General features: G+C 39.2%; 1 protein-coding gene across 1 annotated transcript in view; it reads right to left on the bottom strand.

Moving 5' to 3' along the window:
• PHF8 (PHD finger protein 8) overlaps positions 1-18346 on the bottom strand; it is a 142419-nt gene that overhangs the window by 85915 nt on the left and 38158 nt on the right. Inside the window, exons 6-7 of the mRNA XM_049767204.1 lie at positions 12157-12343; positions 6002-6164 (exon numbers count right to left, since the gene is read on the bottom strand). Of these exons, the coding sequence (XP_049623161.1) occupies positions 6002-6164; positions 12157-12343 (350 nt within the window). The remainder of the gene's footprint in view (positions 1-6001; positions 6165-12156; positions 12344-18346) is intronic.

Raw genomic sequence — 18346 nt, 5'->3', positions numbered from 1 at the left:
ATTTTTACATAATATAAAATAAATTTAAATCTACATTTTTGACAGAACACATTTAAATAAATTTAAAAAATAGAATCAAAAGATGTCTCAAGACTGGAAAATGGAGAGAAAATAAAAACAAATCAAGTACAAGGAAGGAAAAACAAAGACTGAAGCAGAACTTAATGAAATTCAAAATGGATAGAGTCTCCAGACCTCTCTGCCACTATCATAAAAGCCTCAAACCAGCACAGGACAGAAAAGCCGCACTCAGTACAATAGTCAAGACTTGGAATCAACCTAGATGTCCAACAACAAATGAATGGATCATGAAGATGTGGTAAAAATATACACAATGGAATACTACATAGCAGTCAGAAATGATTCAATCATGCAATTTTCAGCAACATGAATTTAACTAGAAAATATTATGTTAAATGAAGTAAGCCAGAAGAAGGATAAATACAGAATGATATCACTTATATGTGGTATTTAGAAAACACCACTAAGAAACACAATGGTCTTAATGGTAGATACTCCGAACACAATAGGTGCCAGGGCATAGCAAGAAGCGATCAAATCAAGTGGAAGAGAGAAAACACAAAGCCTTTACTCTCTTTTATACTGTAAGAAACCTGCAACAATGGAAACAGCTGTTTAGAGTGAACAGGTGTTTAATCAACCTCTCACTACAAAGATCTATAATAATATTCTAATGTATTTATCCACAGAACCAGGTGCAGATTATGATTTGGAAGCCAGGGACTACCTGTAGTGCTTACTATCAATATGATTTAATGCCTGTATTTTATTAGGCACAAAATAACTCTTCAACTCCTTTGTCCACAGAGATATTTGGAGATATATGTTGGACACCCTAATTTTGCAATTCAGTACTCTATCATATTACACTCTCTCAGGAGTCCTCAAACTTTTTAAACAGGGGGCCAGTTCACTGTCCTTCAGACTGTTGGAGGGCCAGATTATAGTAAAAACAAAAATTATGAACAAATTTCTATGCACACTGCATATATCTTATTTAGAAGTGAAGAAACAAAATGGGAATAAATACAATATGTGGCCCTCGGGCCATAGTTTGAGGACCATTGCTCTATATAGTAGTGCTCATTATGACAATGTCTTAACAAAATATTCCAATTTATCCAGTTCCTTTTGATTATGTCTTCTACTATGACCGAAAGCTTATGATCATATAGACCACTGAAATAGGCAATTGCATACCATAACTTATTACAGGCCCCACTCTGAGTATGTTTTTGCATATTACTATTATCCTTTTTCCTTCTTATTCAATTCAAGCTATGTTACAATCATATCATAATGCTTATGCTGTCAGTCTCCTTTCAGGAAAGCAACCTCGATGCACAAGAAACAGTGGATGATACTACATGGGGTAGACTCCCCTTATAGTGCTCACTACCATATTGCTTAGTATTCTAGAAGTGAAAATTATGTTTATCCTAAAATGCTCCATGCACAATCTTACCCCAAAAGCTTCATTTAGCAAAGTTCACCCCAGCCATTGATGAAGTGCCTAGAAATTGGAAAACCCTTCCACTCCACTTCCACTCTTTTATTTAATCTATTTTATTTAAGTATTTAGTTATTTTAATTTAATTCTTTTTCAAGCATGCTGACCCATTCTGTAAGGGTCAGGCCTCCAACTACAAGGAAAACCCTTCCACTCCACTTCCACTCTTTTATTTAATCTATTTTATTTAAGTATTTAGTTATTTTAATTTAATTCTTTTTCAAGCATGCTGACCCATTCTGTAAGGGTCAGGCCTCCAACTACAACTTGTGAATAGATCTCTAAAATCTGTGTATAAGTGGGCATGAGTGTATATGCAGTAAACTCCTCTATGTTTGCCTAATCTATATTGTAAACAATCCATGCCTATATTCTATATAGCCCTTGTTTATATTATCCCTCCTCACCCCCATTCAAAAATCCTTCTATCCTCTCACCCGCTCAATCCTGGTCCATTATCTTTCCCTATTAACCCTTTACCCTCAGTTCTTAACTCCTTAGGAACCAAGACCATCCCCCTGCCCCAGTAAGCTGCCATCCAGCTCCCAAAGCGAGAGGACACCATCTCAGCCCCAGCAAGAAGTTGCAGCTGACTGATCAAGAAGCTGCAGCCACCACCCCTACTGACTATGTGGCCCTTTTTGACCCACCCCTTCCTCAATGTGGACTGTCACATGCTATCAGATTCAGCTCCAGAGGGATCCCCAGCTCAAGGACACTACCTGAGCCCTTACTGCTGCAAACCATTTCTCAGACTCAATAAGACCATGGTATGGAAAAATGAACCCTGGATACCGAAACCCCCCCGCCCCACCCGAATACTATCTCAAAGACTTAATGGGGATATCTATATTTTCTTTGTATACTTTGAATATTTTCTTAAGTTATACGTCTTACTGTGTTTATTTCCAAATGTAAAGGTAGTCTCCGTCTTCTCCATCCCCCCCTCTCTCCCCCCTCTTTTAGCTTGTTTAGCTTGTTCTGGTTCTGCTTAGTAAATTCTAGTAGAAAAGTCTTGCTTGGGATAAAAGCTCAGGTCAAAACCATGGCACAGACATTGTATAGCTTGTCATTTTACTCCAAAATGTATCAGAAATATAATATGGCATCGTTCCTTTTTTGCATAGGCACATTAAAATGGGAGGAACCCATAACTTTTATAATACAGGGGCACCTTCCACCCTGAACATTTGTCATAGGGACTCGACTTAGACCCCATGTGATCAGTTATCGACCATCCAACCTTGAACCCCGGCTCCCAACCTTAGAACTGGCACAGTTCCCTGAAGCAGCACCAGGAATCAAACTCCCCCCCCTGGGGAGTCCCTAATACTGCTCTGACACCAACATGTGCCAGGGTAGGTTCATGTGACATCCTGACAATGAGGAAACAGCAACAGGCAATCTAAGGGCAGGTTGCCCTACCTTATCACCTAGCGGTAAAATGAAATCAGAAGACACTCGGTCCTAGGATCTGTGCAAAAGCCACAATCACTAATTAGAAAGACTGACTACAACAACCGCCACTGAGGAGAACTTCTCCTGGGACCATAAAAAAAGACTCTATCCTAGACTGCATCCTAGGGACTATGTGAAAACCAAGATCTCTAATTAAAGAGGACTGACTTTGACAACCATGAATGAGCAGAATGTTTCCTGGCACTATAAAGAAAGACCTTGGGGTTTGACAGTGAACATTTCCGAAGCCTGTAGTCAGTCTCATGACAGTATGCTTCAATGGAGGAGAAACCCTGATCTCTTAGGCCAATGGAATTTCCTTTCTAATTTCCCCAATACTATGCCTATACAAAAAAACCTTGCACATCAGTCCCCCTTTTTTCTTTTTCTTTCTTGTTTCCTCTTTTAAATTTTATTTATAGCTTCTAGACAAAGGCTCCCACCCGCCTTTTATTTCTTAACAGAACCATAGAACATGAATCATCTTTCTGCCTCATATGTCTAGGTCTTCCTACAAACTGAGAGAAAAAGGGAAAAAATGGATGGTAACAGGGCAAAGCAGTCTTATGAGAAATACCCAACCCAAACTCAATGACAATAGAATCAAGAAACCCAAACTACAACAAGCTATACACACAAGAGACCTGTTACACTAGCAGTCCAGAGGCTAAGGGCAGAGGTATTGGATGCATGCAGGGAACAGTGGTGAAGAGATCTCAACAATGGTGGTGGAAATTGCCCTAATTCATTGCCACTATGTACATCGACTGTAACTGTGATTGACTTGTAATTAAAAAACTCATTACAAAAAAATGGATAAAGAGTAAAACAATAAGTTTTCTTAAATGTTGATAAAAAAACATTCATCAAAACTAAATTAAAAAAAGACTAAAAAAGATTAAAAGAGGACAAACAAATAGTAAATACTAGGAATTAAAGATCCCTATCACTAGAGACCTCAAGATGAACAAAAGGAAAGCTATAAACAGCTCTACCCACATAATTTGACATCTGAGATAAAATATACCAATTCCTTAAAACATACAAACTATCAGAATTTATAAAATACAAAATAAGCAATTTGAACATCATAGTAGTGTTTAAGTAAAATGAATGCTGAGTAAAAACTAACCCCAAAGAAATCTTAGATCTGTATGATTGCACTAAAGCAGAGCTCTCAAACTCGCGGCCCGCGGGCCATTTGCGGCCCTCCGTACAACATTTTGTGGCCCTGCCCTAGAGGAATCTTTTTTTTTTAGTTGGTTGGTTCACACCCCCCAATGTTCAAGGCTTACTACTGACTTTGCACTCAAGGATCACCCCGACTTTGCCTCCTGCGGCCCCCAGGTAAATTGAGTTTGAGACCCCTGCACTAAAGAATTCTACTAAACATTTTGAGAAAGTTTAACATTAATTCTGAAGAGAAAGAATTAAAAAATTAAAAATCAAGGAAAATATAAATGGAAATACTATATTTATATTAAAGACCCAATATAGCAGTTATCAGGTTCAAACAGGGCCAACTCCATACTCACTTTTTTTTTAAGAGATGTAAACTGAACCGTGAAAAATGGTGGTTCACCAGCCCACTCATCAGAAAGCTGGCCATCTTGGGAGGACTGAGTGGGTCAACCCCCCACCCTGCCAAAGCCACGCTTGCTGCCTACATAACTAGAATCACCATTTCCCTGATGTCCCTACCTCATCTGTAACCATCTGTGATTCCCTTGGGGGACACCAATCTGACCACATGTCAGGTATACTGGTTTGGGGGTTATCATCGGGGCTTTTTGGAGCAACTGCAGACACCCTCTCCCTGTAACTTCCTTTTTCCAGGAGACCTGGCAGCTGAGTACATGACCATAGTATCAGTAACAGTGCTTTGTTTGATGCTATCATCCCTAAATGAACACCCCAATTTAACACAATGGACAGCTAATAACAAGAGCTTACTAAACTAACTGCCATTTTATTAATGACTTCATTGGAGATACAATAATTTTCACAAATGTGCTTTGCTACTCTACTTTTTCTTTCTTTTCCTTCTCTTCCATTTTATTTTTTTCTTTTTTTCTTTCTAATTTTTTCAAAACTGCTTTCACTAATCTGGAAACAAATGTACTATGATCAACTATCAACTATGTGATCCATTACAGACAGACAGACAGACGATAGAGATGATGGATGGATGGATGGATGGATGGATGGATGGATGGATGGATGGATGGATGGATGGATGGATGGATGGATAAATGGATGGATGGATGGGTGGGTGGGTGGGTGGATAAATGGATGGATGGATGGATGGATGGATGGATGGATGGATGGATGGATGGATGGATGGATGGATGGATGGATGGATGGATGGATGGATGGATGGGGGTGGGTGGGTGGGTGGGTGGATGGATGGATAGATGGGTGGGTGGGTGGGTGGGTGGGTGGGTGGGTGGGTGGCCGGGCAGGTAGGTAGGTAGGTAGGTAGGTAGGTAGGTAGGTAGGTAGGTAGGTAGGTAGGTAGGTAGGTAGGTAGATAAAAATCCAACATAATAAAGATAACCAGTTTTCTCCAAACTAAAAGAACAGGGGTAATTTTTTTTCAACAAACACACACACAGATCCCATGTCACACATATAAATCAATGATTCCAGGGGTGATGCTTAAGCAAAAAACTCCAACCCAACCCCAGTTTATTCTGATTTACAGCCTACAATGTCAGCCTTCCAGTTACTGGCCCTTGAGTCTGGGGACTAAGAGTCGTGTTCTTTGTCAACCAAGCTGACATTAACCCAGTCAACATCTTCTAGACATCCCTACTTGAAACCTTCCCAAGCAACTATGTTGCCATGATGTGAATTTTCTTGAAGGCCAGTTGTGAGCCTTCAATTGTTATGAAAGGATATCTTACACACATCTGATACTTTCATGGGGAGCATTTAGTTCTCATGCCACAAGCTCACTTCCAATTCTCATTTTCCAGCAACCAACCCTCACTTAGGGACCCAAGAAAAGACCTGTAGGAATGAAAAGTGTCTGTCCTTGTTTTACAGAACACTTGTAGCACTTGTCCACTTGGTCCCCAAAGAACATCTCATTCTGATTAGAGGAACTGCTCCAGCACTCAAAAAGAGACAGGTTGGCATTTGTTGGGCGAATCAGGTAAAATATCTTCTCCCCCTGAAACAAAACAAACAAAAAGCTGAAGTGCTAAAAATGTCAAGAAATTCCAGCAAAGTCCATCAGGAAGTCTCTAAAAGGCTATTCTTTCCCCTATATCAAAAATCATGTGATATGTCAAAATTCTTTCCCAAAACCATCCATTTTTCTTTAGATTTAGAAAATATCAAAGATCTTTTTGAGCTCTGCATTAAAGATTTTATAAGACTGACAAAAACAGTTTGAAAGGGCATTTTAAATATAATCATTCAATTTAAACAAATAATGTACATCAGTTCATTTTTAAGTTTATACAATTTTATTACAAACATGATTGTAATTGGGTTTCAGTCATAAAAAGAACACCCCCTTCACCAGTGCAACATTCCCATCACCAATGCCCCAAATCTCCCACCTCCCTACTCCCTCCGCCTGTACTCTAAACAGGCTTTCTACTTCCCTCATTCAATCACATTGTTATGATTGTTCTCAATGTAGTTATTTCTCTAACCGCATTCATCACTCTTTGTGGTAAGCTTCGTATCGTGAGCAGAACTTGCAGCCCTCATCTTATTTTCTATGAGAAGAATTATTACAAAAATGTCTTTTACTTTTCTTAAAACCCATAGATGAGTGAGACTATTCTGCATCTATCTCTCTCCCTCTGACTTATTTCACTCAGCATAAAAGATTCCATGTACGTCTATGTATAGGAAAATGTCATAACTTCATCTCTCCTGACGGCTGCATAGTATTTCATTGTGTATATATACCACAGTTTCTTTAGCCATTCATCTGTTAAAGAGCATCTTGGTTGTTTCCAAAGTCTGTCTATTGTAAATAGCACTGCAATAAATATTGGTGTGAGGAATGGATTTTTGAATTGTATTTTTGTGTTCCTAGGGTATATCTCTAGGAGTGGTATAGCTGGATCATATGGGAGTTCAATTTCCAGTTTTTTTAGGAATCTCCATATTGTTTTACATAAAGGCTAGACTAGACAGCATTCCCACCCAGCAGTGAATGAGAGTTCCTTTCTCTCCACATCCCCTCCAGCACCTATTGTTCTTGTTCTCTGTGATATGTGCCAGTCTCTGTGATATTACCTCATTGTTGTTTTGATTTGCATTTCCGATGAATTAGTGATGTGGAGCATTTTTTCAAGTGTCTTTTGGCCATATGTATTTCTTCTTTGAATAAGTGTCTGTTCATTTCTTCTCCCCACTTTTTGATGGGATTTGATGTTTTTTTTTCTTGTAAAGTTCTGTCAGTGCCTTGTATATTTTTGGATATTAGCCCCTTATCTGATGGATATTGGGTAAATAACTTCTCCCATTCAGTGGGTGGCTCTTGTATCCTAGGCTTTATTTTTTTGAGGTACAGAAGCTTCTCAGTTTAATGTATTCCCATCTGTTTATCTCTGCTTGTACTTGTTTGAGAGTGCTGCTTCCTCCTTGAAGATGGCTTTAGTCTCAATGTCATGGAGAGTTTTACCTAAGTGTTGTTCTAAATATCTTATGGTTTCAGGTCTGATATCAAGGTCTTTAATCCATTTGGATTTTACCTTTGTACATGGTGTTAGCTGGGGGTCTGAGTTTGCTTTTTTGCAAGTGCCTAACCAGTTGTGCCAAAACTACTTGTTGAAGAGGCTTTCCTTGCTCCATTTAGGATTTCTTGCCCCTTTATCAAAAATTAAGTGATTGTATGTCTGGGGAACATTCTCTGAATACTCAATCAATACATTTTTAAGGGGCCGGGCGGTGGCGCTAAAGGTAAGGTGCTTGCCTTGCCTGCGCTAGCCTTGGACGGACCACGGTTCGATCCCCCGGTGTCCCATATGGTCCCCCAAGCCAGGAGCAACTTCTGAGCACATAGCCAGGAGTAACCCCTGAGTGTTACCGGGTGTGGCCCAAAAACCAAAAAAAAAAAAAAAAAAAAAAAAAACAAAAAAAATACATTTTTAAAGTAATACCAAATTTGAAAATGGCCTCTATAGAGGAGTATATCAATACTAACAGTCCTAGGGGAAATGAAGATTACATTACTGTTAGGAATAAACTTGAATCTACCTTTAAATTCCACTACAGAAAGTATCTTTTCATATCTGCAATCAAGCTAGAAAGTTTAAAACTTAGTAATCACCGAAGGACTTCTAGAAAATTACATTCTAGGTAATTGTTTAGAGCGCATTTTATTTCCTAATTAAGTTTGGCCTAGATAATCACCACAGTATTTTGACCAAAAAAAGCCCATTAGCATAAAATATCCCAACTCACAGCTTGATTATTTTAAACAATATTTCATAATACATTATACTGTAAAGAGCAACAACATTAAAATTATCTACAATTGGAGAAATTTTAATCAGTTCTATACAGTAGGTAATCGTATATCAATGTTTATTTCCTAATTTTGGTAACTGTATTGTGGTTATATAAGAGAATGATCTTGTTCTAAAGAAATACAAATTGGTTAGTAACCAAAGAAACCCTGTGGGGGCAGGGAGATGCTAGAAAAGGCTAAGAACAGCTGCCAGGTCTTTAGCTCTGCTAAAGTGTACTAAAAATGGAAACTTCCAAATAGGGGTCCATAGCATCTGATCACACTCCAGACATCCATAAGTTCATGTCATCACAGGTCAATATAGCTGACTGGCAATGTGAAGGTGACAAGAAAACCAGGAGCAATTTCTACGCCTGGCCAAATTATCCAAATAAAGGCCCTTGATTTTGAAAGATTGCTGAATATACCTAATGTTAGAGAACTAGCTGAGAGTAAATTGGCCTCTACATTCCAGTTACTGCACATTTCTTTCTTTTTTGTTGGTTGTTGGGCCATACCCAGTGGCACGCAGGGATTACTTCTGGTTCTGTACTCAGAAATCACTCCTGACTGGCTCAGGGGACCATACGAGATGCCAGGAATTTTGCCAAGGCAAAAAACCTACCCTTTGTACTATTGTTCCGGCCCTGCACAATATTTCTCTCTTTTTTTTTTTTTTTTTTTTTTTGGTTTTTGGGCCACACCCGGCGGTGCTCAGGGGTTACTCCTGGCTGTCTGCTCAGAAATAGCTCCTGGCAGGCATGGGGGACCATATGGGACACCGGGATTCAAACCAACCACCTTTGGTCCTGGATCGGCTGCTTGCAAGGCAAACGCCACTGTGCTATCTCTCCGGGCCCCTGCACAATATTTCTTATGAGAAACATGCTGCATATTTAGCTAAAGCTTAGAACCTTCTCCCACTCATAGATACTCAGAAGAATAAATTTCACTTGTCATTCATCCTTACTGTTCCCAAAAGACATGGTGAATGACATTCCTTAGTTCTAGACAAGTATAGAGATCCATTAGCATACAACTTCAAAAGGGTCTATCAAAAGGGAATTAATTCACACTTGGGTGGTATTCAACCAAACTGTTGCTTCTTCCTGACTTCCTTCCTTGAATTCTTGTCTTCTGCCTTGTCATCTGAGTAATACTCTCTTAGTTGTTTTAATTTTTCAGTCTACAAGTTCTAAGTAAAACATTATGTTTTGGAATCAAAATAGTAACTAGACTAGAATAAGCAATACACATAATCCAGATGTCTATTTCCTGTTATATCAGTTTTTGTTAAATATTTCTCTCCTGTTGACACTATCTAAATGCTACTTGACTGGGAATCTTGTCATTTTCATGAATCTATTCAAATCAAGCTCTTTACTGGGAGATATCTTCAAAGGAAATAGATGATTATAAAAGATAAAGAAAGCAATGCCAGACCTCTCCCATTACCACCTATTCCCATTATGTTAAGCTGATTTTAACTAAGGTCTCTGTTATCCTAAGCTGTAGCCAGAGGACTGTTACCTATACAGTTGTAACTTTTACCCTTGTTGCATGAGAGATAACAGGTTGTAGGAATAAGTCTTGTTTAAGCTTATCTTCCTTATATTATTTTTGAAGTATAAGAATTTCACTTATTTTGATATACAAGTACTTGTATTTATTTTGCTTTAGAACTAGCCTTTTAGAGGAATAATGTTAAAGCAGGATTAGTAGGCAGACAGATGAACATAGGGAAAGGAAGAAACCAGCAAGCCCTTTTTTACCACAAAATCTCTCAAGTCCCAGCACAACCTCTTTGGGACCCCACATATCCTATACACAAAGTAGGCCAGGTACTTCATAATATGTGGCATCCAGCTGGAAGACATTATCATTGAATCCTTGTTTATATATGTGATTTAAGACTTTCTGGCACAGTGCTAGAGGTTGACTATATACTACTGAATGGAACATCTTGCAAAAGAATTTCAGTGCTACTGCAATTAAGATATGCAGCATGACGGGAGGCAAGTGTGCTTTGTCTAAAATTTTCATAATAACAAAGATAGTACAGTGCATAGTTATCCACTGTAATATATAGTACAACTGTAGTACAAAATAGTACAGAGATAGTCAATTTGTCTTGCCCGCAACCACCATAACACTCCAAATGGTCCCCCAGCACTGACAAGAACAATTTCTGATTGCAAGAGCCAGAAGCAACCCCTGAGTGTTGCCAAGTGTGACCCAAGAACCAAAATAAATAAATAAATAAATAAAATTTGCATAACAACACTTTTTGAGGGGTCACACCCAGCAGCACTCAGGGGTTACTCTTGGCTCTATGCTCAGAAATCGCTCCTGGCAGGCTCGGGAGACCATAAGGATGCCGGGATTCGAACCACCATCCTTCTGCATGCAAGGCAAACACCTTACCTCCATGCTATCTCTCTGGCCCCAGCAGCACTTTTATTTAAACATTCCAATTATTTTATGATAAACCAATGGAAACAACTAGTTCAGGATTCGTGAACATTTGGATAAGAGCCATTATCTAAAATGTTTGCTCTTATGTTGGAATTTCTGATGACCAAAATAGTATGAACAGTGATGAAATTAAAAAATATATACAAGATTTGTTTTCCAGGCATCAAAGTCTTTTATATAGGGGGAGATAGTACAGCAATTAAGGAGTAATTGCTAGAGTCTTGCATCTAGCTGACTAGACTTTGATCTCTGGCACCACATAAGTATTACTAGGATTAAGCTCGAGAACAGCCAGATATAGCCCAAAAACAAACAAAAAACTTTTCATATATATGCTCTATATTGATTGTGGGAGCAGCTATGTGACTGTATTCAATTATCAAAAGTCATCAAGCTATAAACTCAAAATAGATTTTACACTGTAGTAATGTTTTCATAGAGCTGGGTGAAAGAAAGTAATGTTATCAGTATGTTGTATAAGTATTGTTTGGTTCAAAAAAAAAAGATAATAGCCAACTTAGTCCTATGCTAATTATCTCCCCACATGGGGAGTTCCTTCTCCTTTTTCCTTTACTTTCCAATAAAATTTTCCTACCTTCTATAAACATAATAACCAGGGAAAAATTTTGTTTTGGGGGCCACATAAGGTGATTTTTCAGTAGCTATTCCTGGATCTGATCTCAGAAATTACTTCTGGAGGGCTCAGACCCGTATGGGATGCTAGGGATGGAATCTAGGTCAGCTGCATGCAACACAACTACCCTACCTGCTATACAATCAATAGAACCCTTCACCAGGGAAAATTTTAGGCAATTGCTTACTTCTTTTTAAAATGCTAAGCATGGGGCCAGAGAGATAGCACGAAGGCAAGGCATTTACCTTCCATGCAGAAGGCCAGTGGTTCAAATCCCGGCACCCCATATAGTTCCCTGAGTCTGCCAGGAGCAATTTCTGAGCATAGAGCCAGGAGTAACCCCTGAGCGCTGCCGGGTGTGACCCAAAAACCAAAAATATAAAATAAAATAAATAAAATGTTAAGCATGATAACTATAGAGACACTTTACATGGAATGTCCAATATATAGACATGTCATGTACATACAGTATGTCAACATACATAAATATCACAGGCAATTTGGGAAATTGATAGGCTTCAGCCACCTATTTTGTGCTGCGGCAAAAAGTAAGTCTTAAGTCCTAGCCGCCACTATTCCTACCTTGAGCACATGATACCACACAGAGGTGCCACCAAAGTCAATGTGAAAGTCCGTATAGCTATCTCGCACACTCATAAGGCAGTACTTCTGTACATTGGGTCTCTCAAAGACACAGTCCTCTGGCCACAAGTTTTCCACCCATGAAAGCTTCCGAACAATCTTGGGTGTCTCCACAAGGTTAGAAAGCCTAGGAAGAAAGTGATAGACATCAGTTATCAGCTGATTAGAACTAGAACATTGAAACATGATTAAAATGCTCCCCCAATCTCAGTGAGAGTCAAAGATTTAATTATCCCCACAGAATCCCCAAAGGCACATAGAATATTTATTTCTGTACATTTAGTCAGCATCCCCATTATTCTTATCTCCAGAAGTCCCAGGTTCAAGCTCCACAGCCTTCTCCAAGTAAAACTGATCATTTTCCCCACTAATTGCTGATACTCTCTATTCCCATAAGCACCGGTTTATAATAGCATGTACTCTCCCCATATCAATGTCCTCCTTATCAGAGAAATCTTAAAGAAACCTATTCATTCAGTTCCAGGTAAAGATAATTTTTTTCAAAATATCATGCTTGGTTCAATAACAAAGATAATAGGCAACTTAGTCCTATGCTCAGTATCTCCCCAAATGGGGAGTTCCTTCTTTTTTTTCCAATAAACTTTTATACCTTCTAAATAAAAACAATAATAACCAGGAAAAACTTTTGATTGTTTTCTTGGGGGCAACAACCTGTGATTTTCAGTGGTTATCCCTGGAAATGATCTCAGAAATTACTTCTGGAGGGTTCTTTCTATACTACATAAAACCACAAATATTGGGGCCAGAGCAGTGGTGCAAGGCTGTAGGCGTCTGCCTTGCATGAGCTAGCCTAGGATGGACCACAGTTCAATCCCCCAGAGTCCCATATGGTCCCCCAAGCCAGGAGCAATTTCTGAGCACATAGCCAGGTTAACCCTGAGCATCACCAGGTGTGGCCAAAAAGAAAAAAACAAGAACAAAAACAAAAAAAAAACACCAAAAACCCACAAACATTATATTGCAATATACTGGTGTGCTTTATATTATATTGCAAGAAGGTAATTAGAGAGAGTAATGGACACTGTCTATTGGTTAAGGGAATATTTGGTCAGAAACATTATCATAAATATTTCTGAGCCAAATGAAGGCCTAGAAAAATTCACAAAGTTTCTGCTAACAAACCTAAAGAAACACATTGATGGAAACACAATCATAGTGGAGACTTCAACACTTCATTGTCTCCACTAGACAGATCAACCACATCAATATCAGTAAAGAAACATGAGCCCTAAATAGGGAGCTAAAAGAATTGTGATTGTTAGGCTCTTTAACCCTAAAACAAGAATATACATTCTTCTACAATACACATGGAACATACCTCAAACATATACATATAAATTTACAAATATGGAAATTATACAAAGATCTTCTCTGACCATAATGCCATGAAAGTAGAAATTAATCAAAGAAAAAAGATAGACAAAAAACTTTCAACATGGGGAAGAAGAGAACACTGCTACACAGCAACTAGATCAGAGGAAATCAAAGAAGAAATAAAAAGATTCACTGAAACAAATGACAATGAAAATACAAACTGTCAGAATCTATGGATACAACAAAAGCTCTACTGTGGGTGAAATTCATAGCACAACAGTCCCACATTAAGAAGAAAAAGATCTTTTCCTGGCATAAAAAATAAAATCCTGGTTCTTGGGACCAGAGAGATAGCATAGAGGTAAGGCATTTTCTTTGCATGCAGAAGGGTGGTGATTCAAATCCCGGCATCTTATATGGTTCCCCGAGCCTGCCAGCAGCAATTTCTGAGCATAGAGCCAGCAATATTGCCTGAGCGCTGTCAGGTGTGACCCAAACCCCCCCCAAAAAAATTCCTGGTTCTTCCACCAAACTCTAAAAGAAAATAATGATGCACAGTTCTGCAACTGAAAACGAATTATATTATTTGATTTTATACAATCCTCAGGTGAGGTGAGAATACAGGGCTGAAAACACTGGGTGTTTACCAATTATGAAATGGGATTGGGCCCTTCCCAAAACCTAAACCATTATCTGAAATCATAACAAACCCCAGCCATTTCTGTCATCTTCTCCAGAAAAAATGGTCTACCTCCTTCTCAAAGTTCCAAAAGAAAAAAAATGGCCACCAATATTTCTTAGGTAGTCCAACCCTGGCTGATACCTCTTTGGCCTTCTCAGAAAGGGGAGGAAGAATCTCTTTTCTGCATGAACTACTGCAGCCCAATGACACCCCTTCAATCTCTAATAGAACAGCCCAGTTCTGCGACAGAACCTTATCAAACTTCTAAGCCACTAAATTTGTTTTATATCTACAAACCATACAGTGTGATACATAGTGATCTATCAACTTCAGTGAGCCTAAATAATAACACAGAAGGTTCAATTAGAATCAACAGTAAAGGGCCCGGAGAGATAGCACAGCGGTGTTTGCCTTGCAAGCAGCCGATCCAGGACCAAAGGTGGTTGGTTCGAATCCCGGTGTCCCATATGGTCCCCCGTGCCTGCCAGGAGCTATTTCTGAGCAGACAGCCAGGAGTAACCCCTGAGCATCGCCGGGTGTGACCCAAAAACCGGAAAAAAAAAAGAATCAACAGTAAATTCTTAGACATTGATTTTAGTAATGCCATGCAGAGAAAAAGCAATCATTCCAAATTGACCAGTGTTGACTTAAGTTTTGATGATTCCATAACTCTTTGTGTTGTAACAAGTAATATGAAGTAAATTTGCTTATGCCTGCAAAGAGGTAGGGTATGGTAGTGGGTTGAAGATTGGGGCACTGGTAAAGGTAAGGTCACACTGACAGTGTGACTGGTGTTTGAACATTTAAAGCCTAAAACAGTTGTATTATAAACACCTTGGCAAAATCAGTGTTATAATAAAAAGATGAAAAAAATTTTAAAGCTCATATCAACAACCTAAACACACTTCTATAAATCTGAATAACAAAGAAACCCAAAAGGTAGTAGGAGGGAAATAGTAAAAACTAAAATGGAAATCAGTGGTGGGTGGAAAAAAAACTAAAACAGAATTCAAAAATATAGATCAAGAAACCAATTCAAAGAATTAATGAAAACAGGAAATGGTGATTTGAAAGACTAAACAGATAAACCTCTAGCTAGATTTATGAGGGAAAAAGGAGAAAATGTTCAAATAAACTGAATCAGAGATGAAAGGGGAAACTACAATGGACCCTTCAGTAATTAAAAATATAACAAGTTACTATAAACAACTTTATAATCATAGCTGGAGAACCTATAAGAAACTGGTAGTTTTGAAGTCATAAAATCTCCCAAAACTGAACAAGGAAAAATTAGAAAGCCCAAACATTCATTCACAAGAAAATTGAAACGGTAATTAAGAATCTCTCTCTGGGGCCGGAGAGATAGCATGGAGGTAAGGCATTTGCCTTTCATGCAGAAGGTCGGTAGTTCGAATCTCGGCATCCCATATGGTCCCGAGCCTGCCAGGGGCGATTTCTGAGCGTAGAGCCAGGAGTAACCCCTGAGCGCCACTGGGTGTGACCCCCCCCAAAAAAAGAAACAATCTCAATCCTCTCTCTCTCCCCCTCCCTCTCCCTCTCCCTCTCTCATATTGTCTTGGTAGTTGTTAGTGCAGTTATTTCTCTGTGCTCACTATTCTTTGTGGTAAGTTTCATACATGGGCTGATCCTTTGACCCACCCACCCAAAAGAATTAAACACCTTGACATTTGACCAAAAACCATAAGGTACATAAAGAAAAATGTAGGTAGAATACACTATACATTGAAGTTAAAGGCATATTCAAGAGTAAAATACAAGAGTAAAATACTTGAGCATGCAAGTGTAAGCAAAGATAAACAAACGGGACTACATTAAACTAAAAACCTTCTACACCTCAACATAAATGATGACTAGGATAAAACGACTACCCACAAAATGGGAGAAACTATTTATACAATAGCCATCTGGTAAAGAGTTAACAAGAAAAATATCTAAAATAAATCTAAATCTAAAAACAGGGAGAAGAAATGAACAGACATTTCCTCAATTACTGGTGATGGGAATGTTGCACTGGTGAAGAGGGGTGTTCTTTACATGACTGAAACCCAACCATAATCATATTTGTAATCAAGGTGTTTAAATAAAGATATTAAAAAATACAGATGGACAAAATGCACATAAAAATGCTCCACATCACTAATCATCAGGGAAATGCAAACCAAAACAATGAGATATCATCTCATACCACAGATACTGATACTCATTGCAAAGAACAAGAACAACTAGTTTTGCCGTGATGCAGGGAGAAAAGGACAATCATTCATTGCTGATTTAAATGCCAACTGATTCAGCCTTTTCGGATCAATATCCATATTGAAAACAATGTGGATATTTCTCAAAAAATACTAGAAATTGGGGCTGAAGTGGTGGTGCAGTAGTAGGAAATTTGCCTTGCATGCGGACCTAGGACAGACCGTGGTTCAATCACCCAGTTTCCCATATGGTCCCCATCCAGGAGCGATTTCTGAGCATGTAGCTAGGAGTAACCAAACCCTGAGCATCACCAGGTGTGGCCCCCATAAAACAACAAAAAAACCCTAGAAATTAAGCGTCCATATTATCCAACAATATCATCCCTAGGAATATATCTTAGGAACCCAAAAACACAATGCAGAAAAACCCTTTGCATTCCTATGTTCATTACAAAACTACTCACAACTTTAGCTGGGGCACTTTAGAGACAAGTTAGGGATCCCACTGAGATTGCCACTCTAGCAGGGCAGACTCGTGCCTGCCAAATGAAGCCCCTGTAAGAAGACATCCTTTAGGTATCCGTAGGCCAATGCTTCTCAATTATTTTCTGTCATGCCCCCCTAGAAAGAAGAAAAATTTTTCGTGCGCCCCCACGACTGTAAATAGTATCTTTATTAAAAAAACCTGGGGCCAGAGAGATGGCATGGAGGTAAGGCATTTGCCTTGCATGCAGAAGGTTGGTGGTTCAAATCCTGGCCATCCCATGTAGTCCCCCGAGCCTGCCAGGAGCGGTTTCTGAGCATAGAGCCAGGAAAAACCTCAGTGCTGCCAGGTATGACCCAAAAAACAAAAACAAAAAGTTAACCTGCAAAACAAAAATATATATAATAATTTGAGCTGATTTTTTAATGAAGTCTGGATTAATGGCTACAATGAGCACATTCTGCAATGCATAGCTTTTCAAAGCGGGGTTTGAAGCAGGACAGAGCAATGCTCAGCTACAGAGACATACAGAGACATAAACACGGGGCTTAGCTTGTTAAGACAGTGTTTGCCGAGGTCAAACTCACCCCCCTTTATGGAGCCTCACACACCCCCTGGGGGGCATGCCCCACTATTTGAGAAGCACTGCTGTAGACCAAGGCACCCACTCTCCCACTGGGGGAGAAAAAGATGAGCGCCCGATAGAAAAAATACCTGGCATGTCACAATGTGCTCTCCTCAGCCATATAAGTCACATCCCCCTAAGTCACTTAAGTCACATTCCCTAAGTCATATAATTCATGTTCCCTAGTGACATAGGCCATGTTCCTCTGGACACATAGGTCTTGTCTGCAGACCTGACATATTCACATATACTCGACCAATGAGGCTCTCCCAATCCCTTTGTTAGAGCTTCCCACACAGGTAAATCCTATTACCTGTGTGACTCTTTAAATACTCCTGCTTCCTGATAATCAACTTCTCACTGCAGTAGCTCCAGAAGGCCTTTCTTTTGACACCTCTGACCTCTGCTTTCCACACTGCTTTAGACCAGCCTTAACAAGGTCATGAACATGCTCAGGATCTAATACCCTAGGCCTACATCCGTTACATCCGTAACACACAAAAGCCAGAATCTGGAAACAACCCAAATACTTGAGAAATGATGAGTGGCTAGAGAAACATCTATACAATGGAATACTATGCAGGTGCTAGGAAAAATTAATTCATAAAATATGCTTACAAATGGGTGGATAAGAACAGTATTGTGCTGAGTGAAATGAATCAGAGGGAAAGGGATAGACAGAGAATGATCACAGTCATTTGTGGGATATAAAAAATAAAAAAGTGGGCCCGGAGAGATAGCACAGTGGTGTTTGCCTTGCAAGCAGCCGATCCAGGACCAAAGGTGGTTGG

Source organism: Suncus etruscus, chromosome X (assembly GCF_024139225.1).
Source record: "Suncus etruscus isolate mSunEtr1 chromosome X, mSunEtr1.pri.cur, whole genome shotgun sequence".
NCBI classification, from domain to species: domain Eukaryota; kingdom Metazoa; phylum Chordata; class Mammalia; order Eulipotyphla; family Soricidae; genus Suncus; species Suncus etruscus.
The sequence above is the reverse complement of the archived record's forward strand: the minus strand, read 5'-3'. Positions and strand labels throughout refer to the sequence as shown.